The 25,887-nt window shown below is 34.9% G+C and overlaps 1 protein-coding gene across 5 annotated transcripts in view; it reads left to right on the top strand.

Moving 5' to 3' along the window:
* Nucleotides 1-25,887, top strand: part of STXBP5 (syntaxin binding protein 5) — a 174,520-nt gene that overhangs the window by 81,491 nt on the left and 67,142 nt on the right. For all 5 annotated transcript variants that reach the window (XM_088023848.1, XM_088023846.1, XM_028103208.2 and 2 more), the window contains exons 9-11: nucleotides 4,707-4,785; nucleotides 22,555-22,709; nucleotides 23,861-23,933. In XM_088023848.1, the coding sequence (XP_087879974.1) occupies nucleotides 4,707-4,785; nucleotides 22,555-22,709; nucleotides 23,861-23,933 (307 nt within the window). The remainder of the gene's footprint in view (nucleotides 1-4,706; nucleotides 4,786-22,554; nucleotides 22,710-23,860; nucleotides 23,934-25,887) is intronic.

The raw sequence follows: 25,887 nt of genomic DNA, 5'->3' as shown, positions 1-25,887 counted from the left end.
ACATAATTGTTGTGTAACAACTGTATCAGTTAGAAAATGTGTTCTGCATTCTAAATATCAAAATTAAAAACAAAGGAGACACTTATTTTTGTCAGTGATCCTCATTTTTAGTGCATCTTCATTCATTCATTCAATAGACATTTACTGATCACCCGCTATGTACCAGAGATTAAATGCTGGAAGTATATTCCCCTTGGAGAACTCAGAATCCAGTGAATGAAAATGATCTATTAATGGATTACTAAAATACATATTGTAAGTGCTGATACAGGTATACATAATATGCTGCGGAAACAGAATTAGTGTGCTTTTGGATGAAGGGTGTAGGAAGATTTCACAAATTCAAGTTATATGGGCTTGGTCTTAAAGGATGAGTGGGGAGTGATAAGATGGGAAAGAGCAGAGCAAGGTTATTTTAGTTAGAAGATACAAAGACATAATCAAAAGCAGGGTATTCTTAGAAAACTGCTAATTGTTTAATATGGACAGAGTTTAAAATACCTTTGGGAAAGATGCAGGAAACAATGGCAGAACTGCATATGGAGGCAAAAATATGTATTGTAGTATGCTAAAGAGTTTGGACATCCTGATGGAGACCTAAATGATTTTACAATGAGAAACATAAAATTTATCTTTTGGAAATACTACTTTGATGCGTTAGGAGAGCTGGGGGCAGAAGAGGGAGACCAATTAAGAAGCTTTTGTAAATGATAAATAATGAAGATTTCAATTGTGACAGCAAATGGGAAGAAAGGGACATACATGAATACAATTCTGGAATTTAATCAACAGAACTGAGGCCAATTTTTTTGTGGCTGGGTGGTTTACAGGAATGGGAAGCAGGGCATAGTAAAAGATAAGAAATCAGATGTGACTTTGAGGTTTATATGATTTATTAAGTTGTTTTATAATTAACCAGCTCTTTTAAACAACTTACCAAGGTAGTTCACAGGTGTTTGAACAAGCACCAGTTGAGTAAGCGCAGGTTTTTGCTGCTCAGGGACACAGCAAGTAACAAGTAAAATGACATCTAGTGGTGAAATCAGGTGATCTTCTAAACATCCTTTAATTTACATATGCTTTATAAAAATCTTAGCAAGTGCCTTATTACTTTATTTGATTTAGAGAATGGTTAGTCTAGGATTACAGATGAGTAAATTGCCTTTCTGGAATGTAAGCAATAATTGGTGACATAATTTTAAAAATCTGAGTTGAAATCAGATTATGCCGATCAAAAGGACTCATTAATTTCCAAGCAAGATTCATGAAGAAAGATCACTATAAAAACTGCAACATTTGACGTACAGAGATAATAAAACTACTCTGTTACCATCCTTGTAGGGGGTGGGAAAAAAGTTTACTTACAAAGAAATAAAAATCAGACTGACTTTAAACTTTATTACAAGTTTAAATACTGGACATAAGAGAGGAACATGGAAGACTGTTGAGCAAGACAAAAGCTAAGAATTTTGTACCTAGCCAGGTTTTATGCGCGATATATAAGCTCAAACTTGTAAAGATTCAGTAGATATACCACCCAATGCCCTCCCTTAAAAATTGTTCTAGCTACTGAAAGATTGGTGGTGAATATTGGAATAAGTTAAATTGAGTTATAACTGAATAATTGTTTACTTCATAAAGCGAAATGCATACAAAAAATAAGTTTTGAAAATAAATGTAAAATTTGTGTCTGTAATCCCAAATTATATCAGTCTGACACTCCCATTAGGGCGTTGGGTAGTAGAAGGAGAATAAAGGCCTGATGCTGGCCTTTAGAGCAACCATTTAAATTCTTTTCCTGAAAGCTCACATATTTCTGAACAGATTGAAATAGTGGTTGAAATTCTGTGTTCCTTGTACAGTGTGAGGGACTACTTTTCAGAGTTAGGCCTCTTTTTTTCCTACCTTTATTTTTTTCGTGCCTTCCCCCATGTTAGCAGCCCAGTGACCAGCTACACTATGTCAAAAGTCTTAACACGTGTTCTTCAAAAAATATATTCCTAAAATTATGTATATTAGTACACACACATTTAAATATGAGGGATTTTGCCATTGTTTTGCATACAATGGAGTTATATTAATCTTTTCTGTATTTTTTTTAATCTACTCTCCTTGAAGAAAGTCCCTTCATGTCACCTGGCATAGCTCTGATTCCTTCATTTTAACGGTCGTGTAATAGCCAATTCTGTTCCCAGTTTTTCACGAAGTATTCAGCCATTCCGACATAATGAGCATTCACTTTATTTTCAGTTCTTGATCACTAGAAATTATGCTCTCATTACCATCTTGTACATATTTGATAGGCCATTGCCTTTTGTTTCTATGGAATAAATGCTTAGGAGTAGAATTGCTCTTCCTAAGAATTAAAGTTTCAGATATTTCTGTTTTTAATAAGTGTTCTCAGACTGCCTTCCAAAGAGACTGTACCCTTTGCACATTTCTTTCAGTCATGTATGAGTACCTCTTTGACAACAATCCCGCCAGCAGTATGTATTGTAGCTCATTTTACTTTCTGTATTTTACTTTTTTTAAACTTCCTCTTTTCTCAAGGTTTCAAAGTTGACCAGAGATGAATCACTGGGGCTTTCTTCTTTCTCAGGTATTTTCTGGGCATGCACATGACCTTGCACATGTGTGCAACCTTTTAGTCCTGGAGTGTGTTCAGTTTTTCAGGATTTTCTTTCAATTCTTGCCCAGGCTCTTATTTGACTCACCTGAAACCACAGCCTTAGGCAGCTGTGATATTATTTCCCTGATGCCCTGGAAGTGGAAGGCCTTCTGTCCCTCTCAGCTGATGTCTGTCTCAAATGAAATTGCCACAACACCATGGGAATAGAGGTTTCCAGGGAGCTGTGCTGGGACAAAATATTGATTGTAGTTTAGGGAAGCTGGTTTTAATGGAATTGGCAAAAAAAAAATTCGGCCCTCTTTGTTGCTGATACTATTGCATATTCATGTCTACCTAGCCACCTAGCTGGGGAGTGGGGAGGATGGGAATAACCCTCATCAGAATGTTCTAGTCCTCCCTGTCTTACCAAGGTTCAGTCATTTCTTTTGGGTAGACAATGTTCCACTTGTTTTGTGGCTTCAGTTTTTTCCAGAGTTCTGAAGTGATTAACTTTAGTTGTTTTGCTAGTATTTCAGTTTTTGTGGGAGACAGAGGTCCTTACTTTGTCATTCTGGAAATCCGTTTCCTTTCCTACTTTCCTTCACTATTCATAGGTCATGAGTCTACCATGTGAACTCCAAAGTCATTTTGTGCAAATCCAAGAAAAGCTGTTGGAATTCTAATTATATTAAATTTATGAATTAATTTTAGAAGAACTGACATTTTAGGATTTCAAGTTTTCTTGACTGGAAACATGATTAAGACCAATGAAGACTTAATTATTTAAATGTATACTTCTGTGTAGTTTTAAAGTTTTTCTAAGAATTCAGTCATAAATGGCACTAGGAAAGATGTTTGTAACATATGGATACAGTATTAATGACCTTTGAATATAAAATTTATTTTTAAATGTAGAGAAAATAACATACAAGCATAGGTAAAGGACATCAGCTATTTTTGAAAGAGGACATACAGATGGCCAGAAAGTCGAAGAATATTGTTAAGAGATTAAAACAATACAAATTAAAATTAGATACCCTTTCCACTTAAAAACAACAAAAAAATAGCACTGTTTGGGAAGAATGTGGTGAACTGTGGTCTTAAACAGCTAATGGAAGTATGAAGTGGTACAACCTGTTTGGAATACAGTTTGACCCAGATATCCCTTTTCCTAAGAATTAATCCTAAGGAAAAATCATTAATTTACTCACTTATTAAATAGTTACTGAGTGCCCACTGATATGTCAAACAATGTTTGTCACCAGGGATACATCAACAGAAAGCACATATACACTTACAAATTTTGCTCTCACAGAATTTACATTCTTCTTGGTGAGTCAAACAACAAACAATGAAATTTTAAACAAAAGTTTATTAGAATGAGCTAAGTGTATTATGGAGGTAAAAAGCTGGGAAAGAAGTATTGGGATAGGGGCATGTGACTGGGATCTCCAAAAATAATATATTAATGTTGAGAATGATTAATCTCTAAAAATGAAGATATGTTTTATTTTCTTTATATTTTTTCTGAGCTGTTTCTACAATGAACATGTAGAATAGCAGAAATCAAACTTTTTTTTAAATAATAAAATTCTTTACGAGTTTCTCACATTTTGTAGAGGTTGGTTTATTTTAGCCGTCTTTTTGGACATTACAATGGATGATTTTACTTTAGGGGAATAATATAAGAAGTTTTTAGCATAGGGTTTAATTTTGCAACTGTAACACTTGGGTGAAAAACATGATTTAGATTTGTTTTCCTCAAATCTAGCTATTTTAAAACTTGAATTCATTTAGAAAATTATAATTCTGCTTGCTTATCTGCAATTAAGAACATTGGGAAGGCTATCAATTTCTTTTACAAGAATTTTGTCACATAAAGGTCATTACTAAGTTACTCATTTACTTTTCAGCACTGAATTTCAAACAGATTTACTTGATTATTTTAAATATATTAAATACTTCTTTCAAAATCATTTAAAAATGTTTCATGGTGTATTTCATTGTATTTTTACTTTCATTTTATATATAAACTATCAATATAAGAATTTAGAGTAACTTAGAATTTTAGAATTTAATGAAGGAAAATATATTTTAGGAAAACAATTAAAGGATGGGAAGAAGCCAGAACCGTGCAAACCTATCCTCAAGGTGGAATTCAAAACGACTAGATCTGGGTAAGATTTTACTTCATTGCCAATTTTCATTGAATATAATTACTCAAAAAGCACTAAAGGCTGTTTTATCATTATATTCTAAAGCCTACTTTAGAATGGTCTAGCTCAGTCTTAAATTTTATGCATTCTTTATTTAACAAAATAACTAAAATTGGTAAGTTTAGGATAAAGTATTTCTTTGTATTCTCTTTGTCTTAGTAGTTTTATAGTGTATCTTGGAAAGTTTGAATAATCTTTCTTGTCAAATGTTATACATTCTGTTAGATTAGTCTTCGGTAAAAGTGGCGTTTATTCACTACTGAAAATTGTGGAGTAAGCAGTGAAAAAATTTTTAAAGCTTAACCTATTTATGCTATATATTTTAATTATGAAAGTTAGCTGTATTCTTCAAAAATTAAATCTCATAAGAATATTTGGCAATTACAAAAATACATACAGTTTAATATTAAAGGAAATTTGTCAGTTGTATTTTATATTTTTATATGCACCAAATGTTTAAAAATACAATAAAGGAAAAACATTGTAAATGTTTCTTTGAAAATGCCACATTTCATTAACCCCTAAAGAAGCCTTTTATTTGTGTTCTAGTTCCCTGGGAAAAGTGTGTGGTTTTATTTACTATAGCTGTGTGAGAGAGTGAACTTATGTAGTGTAGATAGTGCATCGGTTCCCAGATTGTGGTCCTTGGGCCAGCAGCATTAGCTGAGAACCTGTTAGAAATGCAAATTCTTGGGCGCCTGGGTGGCTCAGTTGGTTAAGCAACTGCCTTCGGCTCAGGTCATGATCCTGGAGTCCTGGGATCGAGTCCCGCATCGGGCTCCCCGCTCAGTGGGGAGTCTGCTTCTCCCTCTAACCCTCTTCCCTCTCGTGCTATCTCTCATTCTCTCTCTCTCAAATAAATAAAAAAAAAATAAAAATCTTAAAAAAAAAAAAAAAAGAAATGCAAATTCTCGGACTCCACCCCAGACCTTCTGAATCAGACACTCTTATCTGTGGCTGGAGCCAACCAATCTGTTTTAATTAGACCCACAAGAGATTCTGATGCATGGAAGTTTAGAACCACTCATTTATGTTTTTATATACCAGTTTATGACCACTGGTGGTTATAACTGGCCCACTTCCCTTTGTAATTTGCCCTTCTTCTAATCATAATCCTTTCAGCCCTTTTTTCATTTGAGAAAAGACAGTAGGCTGAAGAATTGTTAAGATTGCTATTACTTGTCCTTGATCCTCATTAGCCTTCCTCTGGGATTCAGAAGATATATTGTGTTCCGAAAAGAGGTTGAGTGAACTCCAAAAGGAGTGGCATCTGTTTAATTGACTGTGGCACCCTCACTTTGTGACCTTTGGCATAGAGTTACTTGATGTCTTTGTGCTTCAGTTTCTTCACGACATGAATATGATAATAGGTCAGAACGTCATTGTTATGATTTAAGTGAGACAGTCATGTATTGAAAACATTTTACAGAGTGCTGGGTACATAATAAACTTTCTATAAGTAGCTGCTCTTATTGTTTCTAGGAAACTTCCTACTACCAATTGATTTTTTTGCCATAATTTGTTGTATGGCAAAGGAATGTAAGTAGGAAAAGCAATGACAGCAAAAAAAAAAAAAAAGTGTGTGTGGGGAACCAGAAAAAAACCTGTTTCTAGCTTATATGAATTCAAATGAATCATCATCAAATGAATTGTCTAAACATTTAAATTAACAGTGCTTATTGTCTTCTGAATTACCTATTCATTTTAACAAATACTGATTGGCAACAAAGATAAAAGTCCAAGGAAGATTTTTTTTTTCCTCCCTGTGCTTTACCTATTCCTGTTTTCAGTTCTTATAAACGGTAATACTTACGTTTTCAGTTTCTTCAGGATGGCAGCAATATTTTTTCTTCTGTAAGATCAGACGGAAAAAAAAGCCTAGCTCTTTTGCATGCTTTTGTAGATACCTTTAAATAGATCGACAGGATCACTCTCTGAGAACAGTCTTCACCAGCTTTCCAGTTTCTTTTTCACCTGGGATAAGACATGCAGTAAATTAAAAGGTTCTTTTTTCACCATGACATCTTTCCTTGAGACAGTTCCCTAGAATTCCCAGTGTGTAGCCAGCGTTGAGAACTACTGCACTCCCCAGTGCACCTACAGCAGAATCACCCTCTATTAAATAAGCTAGTCAACTCTCACCCATTCCTGTTCCTAGCAAGTGTCTTGGGTAGGTGCCAGCTAAAGGCATTCAGGTTAGCAGTAGATAATGTTAGCAAATTGCCAGATTTTATTAGCAGAGCTTTTCTTCCCTCCTCAAGATCTTCTGCATTTTCTTCTTTTTACCTAGAAATCATTCTAGGCAGAAAGATTCTCTTTCATCCTTTATAGTTTAGCAATAATATCCCTGTTTTGAGGATGTTTTGGCCATGTTGTCCAGGTTGGGTCCCCAGTAATATAGTCTCAAAGTATGCTGTATATTTTCCTTCTAGAATTTGTACTTGTCATTAATAATGAAATTATGTGTTTAATGCATGCCTTCCCCTTTAAATATTAGCTCAGTGAAAGCATGGGACATACCTGTTTCACTTCTACTTGTCCTAGCATAGTGTTACTGAATATAAGGAAGAAGAACATAGGATAGTAATTCCCACTTAATAAAGTTGTTGTAAAGACCTGAAAGAGAAATATAATGTGTTTGGCATGTGGTAGATGTTTGGTAAATTATAGTCCTTTTTTCCTCTACTTCTACATTTTTCATTTCACTAGTAGACAGCAGAAGAAGTTACAGGCGGGGCAAAATTTTCAGCAAGAATCAACTCAGGGTAGATTCAAGTTTTCTTTTTTCTTTTTTTTTTTAAAGATTTTATTTATTTATTTGAGAGAGAGAATGAGATAGAGAGCATGAGAGGGGAGAGGGTCAGAGGGAGAAGCAGACTCCCCGCTGAGTGGGGAGCCCGATGCGGGACTCGATCCCGGGACTCCAGGATCATGACCTGAGCCAAAGGCAGTCGCTTAACCAACTGAGCCACCCAGGTGCCCTAGATTCAAGTTTTCAAACAGATATTCACTTGAACTCCTTAGAGTTTTACACTATAGAGCATTGGAAGTTAGTGTCTTTTTTTTTCTTTTTTAAGATTTTACTCATTTTATTTGAGAGAGAACACGCAAGCAGGGAGGGGCAGAGGTAGAGGGAGAGAATCTTAAGCAGACTCTGTGCTGAGCAGAGAGCCCCACGTGGGGCTTGATCCCATGACCCTGAGATCATGATCTGAGCCAAAACCAAGAGTCAGACACTCAACTGACTGAGCCACCCAGGTACCCAGGAAGTTAGTGTCTTTTAAGAAATGGACTACCATTCAAAGAATTACCAGTTTGGTGGGGAACATCTCTGTTTGGGAACCTAAAAGTGAATATTATCACAGTTAAAAATGACAGTTTAGTCACACTTGGAGAACCATGTCCAAGAGATTAATTCACTCCCTTTCCTTATAATACAGACTATGGCAAACTATTTGTGTATAGGGTCAGAGAATAAATATTTCAGGCTTTTTGCAAGCTGTACAGGTCTCAATTGGCAGCTATCCAAGTCTGCTATTGTAGCCCAGAAGCAGCCATAGACAACTCATAAATGAAAGAATGCAGTTGTGTTCTAATAAAACCTTCTTTACAGACACTGAAATTTGAATTTCCTTTAATTTTCATGTGTCATGAAATATTCTTTTGTGTATTTTTTTCAGCTATTTAAAAATGTAAAAATTATTTTCAGTTTGTAGGCCATACTATACAAAAACAGGCAGCAAGGGCGCCTGGGTGGCTCAGTCGTTAAGCGTCTGCCTTCAGCTCAGGTCATGATCCCAGGGTCCTGGGATCGAGTCCCACATCGGGCTCCCTGCTCAGCGGGAAGCCTGCTTCTCCCTCTCCCACTCCCCCTGCTTGTGTTCCTGCTCTCGCTGTCTCTCTCCGTCAAATAAATAAATAAAATCTTTTAAAAAAAAAAAACAAATAACAGGCAGCAAGCCCTAGTTTGCTGACCCCACCCCTGATATGCACACATGTGCATACATAATATATTTAAGTTTATCTGTAAGCAGATTTGCTCCCCCCAGCTGTGGTGCCTGAATTTGTTTTCAGCTAGTTTAGTAGATGATTTCTTTAATGTCATATGTGCACTAAAAGCTGTAGGTGGATTGCCTGTATAAGAATATGAAAAAAAAAAACGGGTGCCTCGGTGGCAGCTAAGCATCTTACTCTTGATTTTGGCTCAGGTCATGTTCTTGGAGTCGTGAGATTGAGCCCCACATTGGGCTCCACGCAGGGTGATTCTCTTTCTTCCCTCCCCCCCCCCCCGCCCCTCCCCTGCTGGTATGCACATACTCTCTCTCACTCTCAAAAAAAAAAAAAAAAAAAAAAAAAGACTAATAAAAACTCAGGGTACATTTGTGATTTTCTGGTCCTGAAAATATCTAAAAGTCTATTTCAGTAACATCCACAAACTTGGTACCACTGAGTTTCCCCTGCTGCTACTAGAAGTATATCCAATGAGAGAATCCTAACTCTGAAGCTCAGAAACAAACTCCCTCGTGCAAAGATTTTTTTCCCAGAATACAGGCTTGCTCTCATATATTTTTTCCTTCTCAACTATAGATTTTTCTTAAATAACTGTGTCTATGTAATAATCCATAATAACACTTATACTGTGCTAACTATGTGCCAGACACTATTCTAAGTGTTTTATACATCTTAATTTATTTAATCTTAGCAACCATTCTATGAGGCAGGTATTATTACCTTTGTCTTATAGATGAGGAAACTGAAACGGAGACATTTAGTAACTTGACCAAAGTCATACAAGTCATAAGAGGAAGACCCCAGATTTAATTAAGTCTGTACTCTTAATCACTTTACTTCCTTTTTAATGAAACCTACTGTCTATTCACATTAGCCACCAATCCCCAAGATCATATTCATACCTGTAGATCTCCCAGCAGCAATTGCTCTGCTAAACTATCTGATAAAACTGTGATGAAGAAACTCACCCTCAATTTAGTCACAGATATGTTGACCATTGAGAAAATGTTTTAGAATCTAGCCTTTACATTAATAAATATGTTTATATTGTCATCTATCATGCATGGAGCTTTCTCTTTTTATTTTCTTACCACCGGTATATTAGAGTCAACAAATGTTCCATATTTATTCTCTCTCCATCCCAATTCATGATAAGCCATATCAGCCAGAAGAGAGACTCATTCAGATAGCATGCCCACTTTCAGAAACAAAAGTAGTTCCCTTTTGTATTGTCTTAACAATTCTCATAGCCTTACTTGAGATGAAACTAGCTTTTGTCTTTTGAGCTCAAGACTGTTACTTAGATGGCTTGGCTTCCAAGTACCAAGAAGAAAAAAACTAGATGAACATCTGTTATTTGCCTTTTATAAGCCAGGTATTCTGCTCTGCCGTTTGAATGCATTACCTTCCATAATTCTAACAACACTGTGAAATAGGCACTTTTATCATCTCCATTTAGGGATATGAATAATAAGTCTTAGCTTAAGTTAACTTGTCTTACAAAGTAGCAGAGCTGGAATTTGAGCTCAGGTTGACTCCAGAGATGGAGTTGTTTATCAGTACACTGAACACTCTCATGGTTAAGATGGGTTAGGATAGAATCGTCCTAATGATTCACAAGTCACTCAGTTTGCCAAGACCTGATTTCTTTTTTTTTTTTTTAAGATTTTATTTTTTTTTAAGCAATCTCTACACCCAGTGTAGGGCTCAAGCTCACAAGCCTGAAATCAAGAGTCGCATGTTCTACCAACTGAGCCAGCCAGGTGCCCCTGATTTCTCTTTTAAATCTGCTAGTTTATCAGATCATCTTCATAAATTTAACATTAAAATCATACTCAGTAATCATATTAATGTGAACTGAGAGGAGATTCTCTCTGTGTCTCTCTAATAGGCTGGATAACTTACTGTAAGTAACCCTAGCGACTCAGAGGACTGGAGAGCTTCATATATCACTTCTAGGCTACAAATTTTAATTTGTTGAAGTCCAGGTTTAGGTTTTATGGTATCCCCTTGTGGTCATGGCACTTGATCTTCACACTGTTTAGGAAAAATCCATAAGTGGGATTTATAATTAATTGCACCTAATGAGAAAAGACATCTTTGAGCCCACAGACTCTCAAAATTTCATATTTCTCATTAGATAACATTTCCTGTTCTCATATTACTTTTCTCATGTTGGTGAGAAAGTTTCGATCTTAAGTTGGCTAATTCTCATTTTATCACTGTCCTCAGAGGCATTCTTATGGCCCACTCCAGATTTATCTGTATGATCTTCAGTTTCTCAAAACAAGAACACTTTCCCCTAGTCTTAATCTCCAAACCTCATACCTAACTAAAATAAATTACCATTGACTTTCTTGATTTTAAGATAACATTTGACTTACAATCCCTAACACTGTAATTGTATAATCCCACATAGCTAGACAACAAAGACTACTAGATTAATGGCTCTATCTTCTGACATTAGAATACTTTATTTAGCAGCTGTATGAAGATTGGGGTTTGTCTGTGGCTTCTATCAATTTAAAGTGGTAAGATTCTTCTATTTTTAAGTTTTTCCCTAAATTAGTTTTTTTTTTTAGGATTTTTTTTATTTATTAGAGAGAGAGAGAGAGCACAAGTGGGAGGCAGAGGGAGAGGGAGAAGCAGACTCCCTAATGAGCAGAGAGCCCCATGTGGGGCTTGAACCGAGGACCCTGAGATCATGACCTGAGCCAAAGCAGAGGCTTAACTGACTGAGCCACCCAGGCACCCCCCCCTTAATTAGTTTTTAACTCATTATTAAGTTAAAACTGATACCACTTATTAAGTCTGCTGATAAACAAATGCGTTTTTACATCACTAGCGAGTTTTACTTGTTAACTTTGTGTGAAAGTAAACCTGTATTAAGCCCTTAAAGTACATTTAACCAGTGGTGGTTGCCAAAATGAAGGTGAAGTTCCTTAAGTATAAGAAAAAGGAGTGCATTCAGAATGGTTCCGACAGCTCAGAACCCTTTATACAGCTGAGGCTCTCAACACTGGTATTTTATTTTGAAAAACACAAAAATGAAGGTGTAGAAAAAGGAGGACTAGTAGATTTTGAACAGAAAAGAAAAAACAAAAACAACACTCCCAGGATACATCCTTAAAGTGTTTGTAGGAGAGAGTAAGTAAGCCTTGTTTGCTGCTGTAGAAAGATTGGTTAGAGTGATAACATAAGAGAGATTAGAAGATACTCACTGTAAGGGGGATTAATTTGTAAGAGTATTTTATTAGCATTGTTTCAAACATGAGCCAGGATGTAGGGTCATTAAAAGAAGGAAAAAGAAGTGGGTGGATTAACAGAAAATGCTGGTTTATTTTTTTTTTTTTAAATACTGGTTTAAAACATGTGTTTAGTGTGTTCAGCAGTAGACGTAAGTAGCATTTACCTTTCATCAGGAAGAGTAAGACACAATTTTGTAACTTGGGGAAAATCTCCATATGACAAACGCAGAAAAGAAAGAACTGCTGGAATAGCATACACTGAAGATGAAAAGGAGATAATCTGGGCAGAAGGTTTTAGAGTGAATTTCTCAGGATGAATTCAAAGTACAGGTGAAGAAGATAATTTGCTTTCTTAATACTAAAAGTGTTGTTACATGATTATATAATCTGGATTCTTCTGAAATTTTTTGGCTACAGAACTAAAGGTCTTGGGATTAAGATAAGTTTTGGGTTCTGAAATGGAACACTGAAATCCGTAAAGTAGTTGATGAGTAAAAAGTGCAGGTAAAGGTGGGTATGCTGGCCAAAGGATGGAGTGAAGCTGGAGGGATCAAATGATGGAAGATAAGACTTTTGGGCCCCTCCTGTGGGGATCAGCACAGTTAAGCACTTGGTAAAAGCTTGCTGAATGGATGAATCATAATAATATTCCAACTTAATTTGTGTAGCAATTCTTGTGTTGTCTAGGAAGCAGAAAATTCTTCAGCATAAGCTACATTTTATATTACTTTGTAATACCAAAAATATTAGTGATAGATAAAGAAATGATGTTAAAAATTGGTGAACTATTTCCATGGTATTTCAGAGGACAAATGTGGTTTTTTAAAAAAGTATAATTAGTCACAATTGTTAATATTAATTTCATTTTTTTAAGATTTTATTTTTAAGTAACCTCTACGTCGAATGTGGGGCTCAAGCTCACAGCCCCGAGATCAAGAGTCACACGATCTTCTGACTGAGAGATCCAGGCGCCCCTATTAATTTCATTTTTAACCACTATTATCTTCTTCTCTAGAGTGTTTTTGGAAGTACCTAGGTTTGTTTTTTGTTTTTTTGTTTTTTTTTTTTAGTTATAACATTAAATAAAATCTTCACAAAAGAAGTATATTACCTTTCTAAAGGTAATATCACTATTCTAAAACAATTTTTTTTCTTTTGTTCATTTTCCCTCAATCTTTTTTCAGATACATGTCCATTTTCACTTAATTATATTCTTAGAACATAGTCAGTCTGGTGAATTTTTTTTCCTACTTAACATGTCTAAAGGATTATTAGTTTTTATCCATTTTTGTAAATAATTTTAAAGGCTATGTACTTTACTCAGACATTCTTCCCTTTTGCTGAACATTTTGTTTTTGATATTATAATCAGATTTCTCATATTACAGAGAAAAATATAGTAGTGAACAGATTCTCTTTCTTGATGTTATAGATAATTCAACAGAAGATTTTTTTACCATTGTAGTATTTCTTCACCGTAAATTTCCAATGGTGAAATTTTGAGGATAAAAGATTTTTATGAATCTTGACAATTCCCACATTGCTTCTTGAAAGTATCTGTGTATACTTTAAAGAACTGTGTATAAGCTAACAGTTTCATCAGTCTCATCAATGGGAGATGTTTTTGTTTTATTAATTTCCTACCTTAAAAGTAAGCATTTATGCTTTGGAATCATCTTAAATTTTGTCACCACAATGTGAACTCCTAAATGACTACTGTTATAATAGAAAAGGCAGCCTGCTGTGGTAATAGGGATCTGAAGAGAAATTTGTTTCCATCTGCATATAAAGTGGTGTTTCATAAAAATTTTACAACTTAATTTTTTGCAAGCCGTCAAAGTTTTCGCAGGGACCAAAATTATTTATATGCTTGTCCATGCCCCTGTATCTAGAAACTGATGAATTTAACAAAGTTGGCATATTAATAGTTGAGATTTGGTAGCATCTTCCATTTCTGAAATCCTAAAATAGAATTTAAAACCTTAGTTTTTTTTTTTTAATCTAGTAGTTTTTGATGTGTATTATTTATAAAAAGGCATGGCTTCATTGCAAACCTAATTGTTTCCAAAATTGTCCCTTACTTGTTAAGGCTATTCAGATAACCCTTTCTGACACTGCCTCTGGTTTATTGCTCCTACTTTTTCTACTGCTGAAGTTCATTCTGAACTTTCCTATAGTTTCTTCTTTTAGAGCCATCCCTTCTTCATCATCTAAATTGGTTCTCTGTTGCGTCCTTAAAGCTATATGGCTTGTTCAAACTAATCTAAGGGTAGTTTTCCATCATTATTCATCCTAATCTGCTTTTTTTTTCATGCGTTTAAAATGCGTCTACTTATGATCTGTACATGGACTGAATATCTTAGTAATGGTTCACTAATTGTTCTAGTACTGGGCTACTTATAATATATATTGATACCAGCTTATATGCCTCAGGTTATGTTGTTCTAGAGGACAGGGATCAAATCCATGTAAGACCTTGTCTGCAGTAAATGATTTTGAAAACTGCAATGTTCTTTCACAGATAAGCTTTGAAATCATACTTGTAACACTATGAACTTCATATATAGTTCATTTAATTACAAATTCCACATGACAAAGACTGCATTGAAGATTTTAGATTTCTTTTTGAAAAAATGCCTGTTACATAAATTCTTTCATTTGTATTGATACTAGGAAAAAAAAAGTAATGGACTAATACAAATTGCTGTGGGGCCTTATAAATCTCATGCATCCTAACCATCCTGGATTGTGAAACTGTAATACATTGAAACCCCAAAGCATAGTTTTTCTGGGATTTGTATGGTTAGGTTAGGTCTACCAAATTCTGTACCTTTATCTCATTGACTTATCATGTTGATGCTTAATGTTTATTTTGCTTTCCAGTTTAATGTCAGCTCTAGAATGGATGCTTTGCCCTGGAAAGCACAGGTAGAGAAGAGCTGTGTTGCCCTAGACATGACAACTTGATTATAATAGCTTTTGTTATGACTATCAGCCTTTATTGGTTACAAGAGAGTATTATAATTCTTCTAAAGTTACTAAGATTCATGAAATGTTCAGGTTATAGGGGCACTTAACAAATTTCTGTCTTCAAGGTTGGGAAGGTGTTCTAAGATATTTTTTTACCTTTTCAAAATTAAGTGAGGACTGTAGAATTCATGGATTCTTCTTCTGTCCTTATCTCCAAATTGAGTCTTGCCAGCCACTTATTTATATGAAGATTTCAGACGTTAGAGGACATGTTATTCAGTATGTTATTGCTAAATAACCCTTAAGTTCTTATATGATTGAGGAAGACATTAAAGTTTGATGAGTAGGTCTAGTTTGGTGTCATTGCTTTGGTTCATGCTGAGATACCAGGAGTTTAATCCACCTGCTATTACTTTTGTGCCATCAGTGCAAATATCAACACAGTGAAAAGGCACATAGTGTCTTAATACCATAATGAAATGGTTTTACCCTTGACCTTTTGAAAAGGATCCTAGAAACCCCTAGGGGTTCACAGACCACACTCTTGAGTATCACTGTTGTATACTTCATGGCAATTTATGGAAATGTTTGGAGATTCCACACTTTTGATAACTAAAAGATATGTATTAAGTCTGATTACTATAACAACTTTTCATAAAAATTATACGAATAAAACAAACATAACAATATTAAAATCTTAACATTTTATTCGAATACTGCAGTATACAAGTCTACTAAAGCTATATCATTGTTAAATTGGTCATTAAGTGAACAAAAACTTATCTAAATATGTTCCTTTATTTTTTCCCCAAACTTCTATCTTTTTATCTATATTAGCAAAGGAGAGTATTAAGGTTAGTCACTAGTGAAACATAGTCTGGAGATGGCTACTCTGGTTCTCAGAGAGCCCTCTTAAAATTGGCAAAGGTACAGATCTGAACTAGAAGGACACTTGGAATATCATCATCATGATGCTAGTGAAGTAATAGTCACTTCCTGAGAATGTATTTTGTACCAAGCACTGTAATAAGCAGTGTATATGTAATGTCACTTAATCTTTACAATAACTCTATGAGGTGTATATTACAGAAGAGAAAACTGAGGCTCAGATAATTAAAATTAAAGTAAGTTGTTCAGTTCTCATAAGTATAAAGTAATAGAGCTAGGATCTGAACATAGATGTCTTCTTCCAAAGCTTGGGTTATGATCCATTGTGCTTCTCTGTATTCAGTTCATTATCATAATGACTTATTCTTATGCTATCCTGTTATTTTCCTGTTTGCTCAAAAAGGTCCCTGGTGAAAACTTGTTGATGCTAAGCAGTAGTTCTCTTATCAAATAGTTGTTTTGAGAATCCGCCTCTTTACTCAAACATGCCCAGTTAAAGAATTACATGGCTTCTGATTTAACTTCAGAGTGTGAGGGAATGTAGGGCCTTGCAGTGAGGTCTTCAACGACATCCTCACATTTCTCCCTGATGATGATAGGGTAGGTCAAAGCAGTATCCTTAGAAGGCTCAACTTTTTGTTTTCTACTACTAGTGCTGCTCAAAGTATGGTGCATGAATGGTTCCAGTCTGCTAACTCTCTGAGACAAAATACATAGAGAAATCAAAAGTAAGAGTATGGAAACTTGAATATCATTTGACATTACCACAACATCTGTGCACACATTTAGTTGTTTTTCTTACAAAACACAGATTTTCAAGGAAGTGCAAAATTTTTTAAATAGTTTTTGATCACAGATAGTTTGAGAAGCATTGTTTGAAACTATAGCATTACATGATTAGAAGAGTGCTTTTAATTCATCTGCCTATATTTTAAATTTTCTTTTTTGCTTTTCAGCCCTTAAAAAATTTGTTTTTTGAAACCCTTGTTTTTGATTATTCTATTTTGTTTTGATTCATTTTTCCATTTTGATTTGATAGCTCAAAAAACTTAGCTTTTAACTTTTATGTGAAAAGTAAGCAATTTGACACCAAATATGAGATGATAGTTGCATAGATTTCTGTTAGACCATTCGAATTTAGATAATCATAATTTACATTTGGAATTTGAACTGAGAATCATAGAAATTTGATGTAGGGTCTCATAAAAAATCATATGTTCATTCAATAAAAAGCTAAGCTCTGGGGTGGGGCATCTTGGTGGCTCAGTTGGTTAAACAGCTGACTCTTGATTTCAGCTCAGGTCATGATCTCAGGGGTCGTGAGATTGAGCCCTGTGTTGGTGCTGGGCGTGGAGCCTGCTTAAGATTCCCTCTCTTACGCTCCCTCTGCTCCTCACCATCCCCCCAAAAAGCTGAGCACTGGGGTTAGAGTGGTAAAGAGAAGATATTTGTTAGCTTTCAAGAGCTAAGGTATAATTCTGCTCACCAAATATATAGTTAAGTGTTTCCTTTGAAATAGAATGGCATATCTCCATTTGTAAAAAGTTGGAGAATTTGATAAGGTTAGTAATGTAAATTAATGACGCATGAGAGAATTTGAAGCTTAAATTCCAATTTTAAAAATACATAGAAGTACTGAATAATACAGGTGGCAGTATTAATTATGCAGGAAGAGTATCAGAATAGCACAACAGTTAAATTTCAAACCTCTTTAGACAGTGCTTATTACTAAATCTGGCCAAATATTACCAAATCCTACAGCATTTCTGATTGTAAGTCCTGGTATTAGTGACCATCTGAGCAGTAGGTTTAGTGGTATTTAAATATGTATTTGATAGATACCACTTAGTGGTATTTAAATATGTATTTGATAAACACTTTAAATATGTATTTAAATATGTATTTGATAACTAGCTAGGGCCTGGGAATGCAGAGGTAAATTATACACTCTTGTTTCCTAAAGGAGCTAACAATACAAAGGGAAACTAGGTAAACATAATGGTAATTCACTGTGGTAAATCCTGAGAAGAAATAGGCACAGGATGCAAGGAACACAGAAAGGGAACCCAGCACAATCAGGGTGGATGGATCAGGGTGGAAGGATCAGGGTGGATGGATCAGGGAGATAATAATTGGACTGAGTTTTAAAATTTTAAAGTGAAACAGAAAATGAGGGTAAGTATATCTCAGGCAATAAACAATGTGTGCAAATGCTATTATAATAATTTCAGCTGCAGGTTATTAGGGTCAGAACTAAAGTCATCATGGGGCTGAAATGGAGGACACAGGTTCTTGAGATCCTAACATGCATTTTACAAGATTTGGAGTTGCATCATCTCTTATCATATATTACTTTACTCACTGTGTTGTGGCCCTACTGACCATTTAGTTCCTGAGATAAACCGAACTCATTCCTGACTTACGGTCTTTGCAATCGTTATTCCTGCTGCCTAGAATGTACATCCCTTTCTCCCCAACCCCAGGCTCTTTGAGTGGCTGGCTCCTCATCATTCTGGCCAACTCATCCATCATTAGTTCAGGGATCTTTTCTGACCACTCTTACAGTAACTGCTCCATCGCCTCCTTCACAGTCAGCCTACCACTCCACATTGTTTTATTCTCTTTGTAACACTTCTCCCAATGTGCTTATTCATGTAGACTAGACATGAGAGCACTGTTTTATTCTCAGGAATACAGGTGCTCAAAATAAATTTGAATGAATGGGTAATGTTACAGAACCGAGTTGAGCAAATTGGTTATAAAAATGGCTTTTTGGGTAGAAGTGCCTCCTTTAACTGAAGAGTGCTTCATTTGAAACACAACTTGAGCCAAATCACTTATCAAGGCCAGCCTGGGGAGGTTAGTCAGAAGACAAAGGAATGGGGTGCCTGGGTGGCTCAGTCGGTTAAGAGGCTGCCTTCTCTCAGGTCATGATCCCGAAGTCCCAAGATCGAGCCCCACATCGGGCTCCCTGCTCAGCAGGGAGTCTGCTTCTCCCTCTCTGATCCTCACCCTGCTCATGCTCGTGCATTCTCTCTCTCTCTCAAATAAGTAAATAAAATCTTTAAAAGAAAAAAAAAAAGACAAAGGAATTACTTAAAAGTGTCCAGCCTCTTAAAAATTTCAATCAGATTATGAAAGGGCCAAGGGCATGTGGGTGGCTCAGTAGGTTAAGCATCTGACTCTTGCTTTCAGCTCAGGTCATGATCTCAGGGTAATGAGATCTAGCCCCACGTCAGGCTCCACACCCAGCATGGAACCTGCTTAAGATTCTCTTTTCCTCTCCCTCTGCCTGCCCCTGCATGCACACGTGCATGGTACTTGCTCAAATGAATGAATGAATGAATGAGTGAATGAATGAATGATTAAATTATTAAATAAATGATTAAATAAAATGTCCAGACACCTTTCTAATGCAGATATCTTCACAAAATGACAGTCTTGAGGAGCACTCAATATCATTATAGAAATTCTACTGAAATTCTACTTTAAGTTATAGGATAAAAATTATCTTTCCTCAAGTCCTTATTATAACATCAAAAAAGCTAACCTTGTGTTTAAAAACAATAAGATTCTCCACCTCCATAATTCATATGCTACCTAGAAATAATCTAGATTTCTAGAATTTTTTATATAATTCTTAATGGCAACAAAACAATTTATATAATTTTCACTATCTAGTATTAAAATATTTATTTTTTCATTGCATTTATGACTACTTTCTTATAAAATATTCATCTCATTAATATTTATTCTTCAAAGTTTGGTTCTTTATAAAGAAAAAAATAAAACTCATTGGGTGTTCATAAGTCAGGTGATTCCTGCCTGGCAAACTTAGATTATTTTTTTAAAAACAACACATAAGATAAAAGGGAAAAAATATGTATTTAAATATATACATATATATGCATATGTATATATATGCATATGTATATAATGCTAGATTTGGGGAACTCATTATGAAAAAGAATATGACCTTGGTATTTCTTTGAAACTGTTTCTTACTCATTTTTTTTTATTCTTATATTTTTATCCTTATTTTTTTTCATCATATATTTTTTCTCTCCTGAGTTTAGAAAAGAAGTGTAGGCAACTTACAAGGCCACTGAATACACACTTAGTTGCCTTTTGGATACACATACCTAATTGCCATGGTGTTATTAAATATCATATTAACAATTCATCTAATGAACTGGTGACTTACCTGGCAAACCTACCTGGTATTTCCATGGAAATTTTATTCTACAATGTAGCTCCAGATCTCCCTGTTCCTAGTTCTTATATTAACAATACTTTTTTTTTTTTTTAAGTTGGCTATATGTAAAACCATTTATCAGACTATTTTTGAAATACTACTTATAAAATACATGGCCTGGGCCTCCCATCTGTAAAAGATGAAGTTGGATTCTTCATCCTTCTTTCCAGTACTTTATATTCAGTTGTATGCTATATTTCAAAGTAGACAAGACAGGAAATGTATACTATTTATTCATTATATGTGGGGAAAAAAAGGAAAGAAAATTAAATATGCTTTCCTAACTACAGTCATAATAATAACACTATGCAAAGAGGTTGAAACAGTGTATTGGTATAGTTCTGTTTGGGAAGTTTAACCTTGATTACTATCACTTAGGTGGAAAACTAAGATTAACCAAATCAGTTTAGTGGCGAAAAATCTAAATGATAATAAGCTAGAGAGTGGTTAGTGTAACATACATTTCTGTTAATTTATTTACATATTAATTCTATTAATTCACTAAGTTTTGGATACAGCAATGAACAAAATGAACAAATCTCCTTGCCCTCGAGGAGCTTACATTTTCATGGGAAAAACAATGAGCAAAATAGATAAGTTTTAATGATAAATTCTGTGAAAAAAAATAAAACAGGGATACATGAGAGTATAGTTTTAAATAAAATACTATAGACACACAAGTTATTTTATATATTAAAATAGATAAAATGTTTAAGTATTAAAAAACAATTGAGTTATCTGACCTACTATTTATATTTCCTTATAAATTACACATTTGTACTACTACTGTAAGTAAATTTTAGTAGTTTATTCTAGAGTTTACTTTAGATAAAAATAATTTGGAAATTGTAATGTTTCTTTCCACATGTCAAAAGAAGGGAAACTTTCATAATAGATAATGTAATTTGATGATAATAATAATAATAGGTAAACCTTACCAAAGATGTACTGTGTGCCAGACATCGACCCCAGTGTTTTGTGTACATTAATTCAGTAAGTGTCTTGAGTATGGATACATACCACTTGGTCTCCATTTTATGGATGCAAAAGCTAGGCACAGAGAGGTTAAGCAGCTTTTTCAGTATCACACAGAAAGGAAAACCAGAGCTGAGATTTAATTTAAACTCAGGCAGCTTAGTTCCAGAACAAGAATTTTTTTTAAGTAACAAAATATTGCTTCGGGGGCGCCTGGGTGGCTCAGTCATTAAACAAAATATTGCTTTAATCTAATTGTCTTATTATTCACAGCCATATAACAGTAGACAAACAGTCTTCAAGTTAAATATAAGAACTAGCATTTTTTTAAAAAGTAAGTAAATAAATAAGAACTAGCATTTTTAACAATTACACATTATTACATTCTACTTATACCAGATGTGAAGAGGAGGAAGGTGGATCTACTGACCTTAGAATAGGCATTCCGAAACTACCTAAAAAATCATAAATGAAGAGATGTAAGAAATCTTATATCAAACTTTTAAAATCATCTGTTTAATGTACCATAAACAACTTCCCCACCAACAAATAGTGAGACACATAGCAGATCAAAAGCTAATTCCTTAGAATGCAACAAACTCTTACCAAACAATTAGAAAAGGATTACTAATCTGATGAAAACATGGACAAAAAACATGAATAATCAAGACAAAGATAAATACAGGCCAAAATATATGAAAAGATATTTTTTCTTTTGTGTATTTAAGACATGCAGTTTTAAAAAGTGGGTCTAGATAAATTATTAAGTAATGACTAATAGGAAGACAGAATTGTGGAGGTAATCAGAAGTGGTAAGCTAGCAGCTGGTAGATGTATATGGGAGCTGTGGTTGGAGAGCGTACGAGCCAAAATTCCAGAAGCGCTACAGAAAATGATTTTGAGTGACTGTTTTCTCAAGGGTGATTTATAGCTAGTACATTCCTGATACATCAATGAGAAGTTAATTTGTTACAAACAGTGGATGCCTCAGGCCATTAACATTCTCTCTTAGACCTTCTGTTGAGAAGGCCTGGTTATTAGGATGGAAATAAAGGCAGTACATTCAGGAGACTTGACCAGTAGAAACCCAGAGAGAATTTTTTGACAATTGTATAAAGAGGATAAAGGAAAAAATTTTAAGCACCAAGGGGAGGTATGAGGGAGTCAAATGTGGTCAATGTTCATTCTTATTGTAGGTTAATTTTCATGAATTCACTTGGGTCTTGCCTATGCAATTTAAAAAAAATCCACGTATGAGTATTCAATTAAATCATGCATTAAAATGTTAGAATTTATTATTTCACTAAATAAAAAATTTACAATACAGCAAGAAAATAGTCTCCACCATGCTATTTATAATCCTGCCTATGTATTTTATTTTCAGGGAACCTTTTATTATTTTATCAGGAGGTTTGTCCTATGATACTGTAGGAAGAAGACCCTGCTTAACAGTTATGCATGGGAAAAGTACTGCTGTGCTGGAAATGGACTATTCAATTGTTGATTTTCTAACGCTGTGTGAAACACCATACCCAAATGGTAATAAGCTTTGCATTTAAAACTCATTCTCTATAGATATCTGTTACTCAGAACAAAGACCTGTAGGTTTTCTAAGTAGTTTCCTTATCCTCGTATGCTATAATTCTTCTGGGGGAGAGATGCTGTCTTCCTAACTTTTGCAAGTTTTATCTCAGAAGTTAATTTTATTTAATAAGCTTTATCTGTTTAGTATGACATAGTAGTCTTTAGTGCCACTTAAGGATAAACAAAACTGTGGACATTAAGAAACATTTTAGAATTCTATAGAACATAGTATATTAGTCAAGGTACTCCAGAGAAACAGAACCAATAGGGTATAGAGAGAGCGAGAAAGAGAAAGAATGAATTTATTTTAAGGAATTGGTTCATTCAGTTGTGGAAGCTAGTAAGTCAAATTCATTGAGCAAGATGGCAAGCTGAAAATTCAGGGAAGAGTTGTTGTCTTGAGGCAGAATTCCTTTTTTAGAACCTGTCTTTGCTCTTTAGGCCTTCGGCTGTTTGAATGAAGCCCACCCACATTATATCTGATAATCCGCTTTACTCAGAGTCTACTGATTTAAATGTTAAGCACATCTAAAGAATACCTTCACAGCACCATCTGGATTGGTGTTTAGCTGAACAACTGGACACCAAAGCAAAGATGAGCTGACATAAAGTTAACCATCACAACTAGCATATATTCTTTCAAGAGGAATTTAAATCTGGATCTGTTTTACTTCATTTGAAGCTAATTGAAATGTAAAGCTGTAATGCGTTTTATAGTTAAAACAGGTGCATATAAAATATCTAAGGAAGAGATTATAGTAGCATAGTAGTACTCGAGTTCCAATGAGATCCAGTAGTAAGAATTGTTCTTATTGGTGTTCTAATTTAAATTTTGGGTTTGTTGCCCATGCCTTGCCTTGGATTTTGCAATACCAAAGAAGTTCTGTGAACTTCCTGTCTTACTCATCTTTACAAAACTGAAATAATTTTGTCTATTATATAGATTTATCTCATTTAAAACAAAATAGTCTTAAATTACATCAGAATGTTACATACTTGAGAGAATGGAACAAAATAAAATTAAAAACAAGCAAATGTTTATTATCTAATTTGCTGTCTTCTTGCATATTTAAAACTATTGTTCATGCATTGTTTTCCTATTCCAGATTTTCAGGAACCATATGCTGTGGTGGTTCTTCTGGAAAAGGATTTAGTACTTATAGACCTTGCACAAAATGGGTAAGAAATAAAATTTGGTGAGAGATTATTTTAGCATGTAGTGAAAAAGACTCTTTTTAGTATAGGGTTGGCTATTTCTTTTGTTTGAAAATGCTACATTTATATCCATAATCTTGACCTCTTTTTACAGTTCCAGACACACATTTCTTAATTACATGCCAGACTTACCAGATCTAGTATGTTGCTCATATAGAAGTTCCATTGTTTAAGTCAAAATTTGTTGAATTTCTGAAATTTCATATGATTCAACCTAATACTTGGACACCCTGGGGGCACACAAAATAAGTCCAAAATTGATCCCATCACAGTTCACCTCCAGAGAAGCTCTGTGGTCTCCCCACCCCCATGCACTCTCTGTGGAACTGTCATGAATACCATTGACAGAGTAATTTTACATGCAGCACCAAGCTTGTCACTGTCCTCTTTTAAGAATCTCATACTCTGCTGATGGAGCCAACCGGCCACCCTGTTATTCTCCTCTTTAAACCACTGCAGTCTTTACTGTTGTTTGATTTGAGAGCACCTTCTCAGCCTGCTACTGTACACAGTAGTAACTTAGGATACCTTTCCAACCTGATTTCTCATTACCTTCCTGTAGGTGCCTTATTCCCTAGAAAAACTGAACTGTGATCATACTTCAGTGCCTTTTCTTATATGGCTCCCAACAGCTGCAAACGTCACTTGCTTCACTGCTGTCAAAACTCCATATAGCTTTCAAAGTCAGCCCTCATTTCCGCTTCCCCCTCTCTCTTAACTACACACACACACACACACACACACACACACACACACACACACACACACGCACACACACACACACACACACACATCTATAAATTGCCACCATAGCTCCTTTGCAACTTTTTGTGGTATTTGCCATATTCTGCTTTTTCTAACATAGATGATAGCATGCTTACTTATAACTTCTTTGAATGAAAGGACATTGCATTATTTATTTGTATCCCCTGAGAGATAATCATTAAATATTTAATTGAGCTTACCCATTTAGTGTTATTGTTTCTCAGGGGCACTTTTACTACCCCTCCCCCCCCGAAATGCTTGACAATGTCTGTGTAAACATCTTTTATTCATGCTATTGGCATCTAGTGGTAGAGGACAGAGGTGCCACTAAACATCAACAGTGCACAGGAGAGTCCCTCATAATAAAGAGTTATCTGATCCAAAATGTGAATAGTACCAGGATTGGGAAACCCTGAAGTATAAGTGAGCAGTATTATTTACTTTATTTTAAGGCATTCCTAGATTTACATCAACTTAGTATGTGCTACCTATAATTATCAGTTGGGTATTTTTTTCCTTTTTAAAAATTATAAGACCATAGTGGATCAAAGGAATTTAAAAATATTATTTCTAAATGACAGTCCTATGGGCACTTGGGTGGCTCAGTTGGTTAAACATCTGCCTTAGGCTAAGGTCATGATCTTGGGGTCCTGGGATCAAGCCCTGCATCAGGCTCCCTGCTTAGTGGGGAATCTGTCTGCTTCTCCTTCTCTCTCAGATAGAGTCTAAAAAATAAATTGATAATAAAAAAATAAATGACAGTCCTAGAATAACTTATTCTTTTTTAAAAAAGATTTACTTATTTATTTTAGAAAGAGAGAAAATGTGAGAGTGGGGGATGTGCAGAAGGAGAGGGAGAGACAGCCCTAAGTCAACTCCATGCTGAGGGCAGAGCCCAATGCAGGGCTGTCTCCCAAGACCCTGAGCTCACGATGAGCCAAAACTAGGAGTCGGATGATTAATCGACTGCATCACCTAGGTGCCCCTAGAATAACTTATTCTTAATAAATTTTATTTTTTTCCCTTAGCTAAGTTTTCAAGTAGTATGTGAGACTTTTATGTGTGGTCTGTACCAAAATATATTTAAGTTAAAGAAAATACTGTGCAAATAACCTGTGACTAGGCATTTTAAATAAAAATAGCAAATGGATCA

This window comes from Eumetopias jubatus, unplaced genomic scaffold (assembly GCF_037043125.1).
Source record: "Eumetopias jubatus isolate StellerSeaLion01/CBP00866 unplaced genomic scaffold, mEumJub1_p1.0 scaffold_6, whole genome shotgun sequence".
Taxonomy (NCBI): Eukaryota; Metazoa; Chordata; class Mammalia; order Carnivora; family Otariidae; genus Eumetopias; species Eumetopias jubatus.
This window is presented reverse-complemented; position numbering and strand designations above follow the sequence as displayed.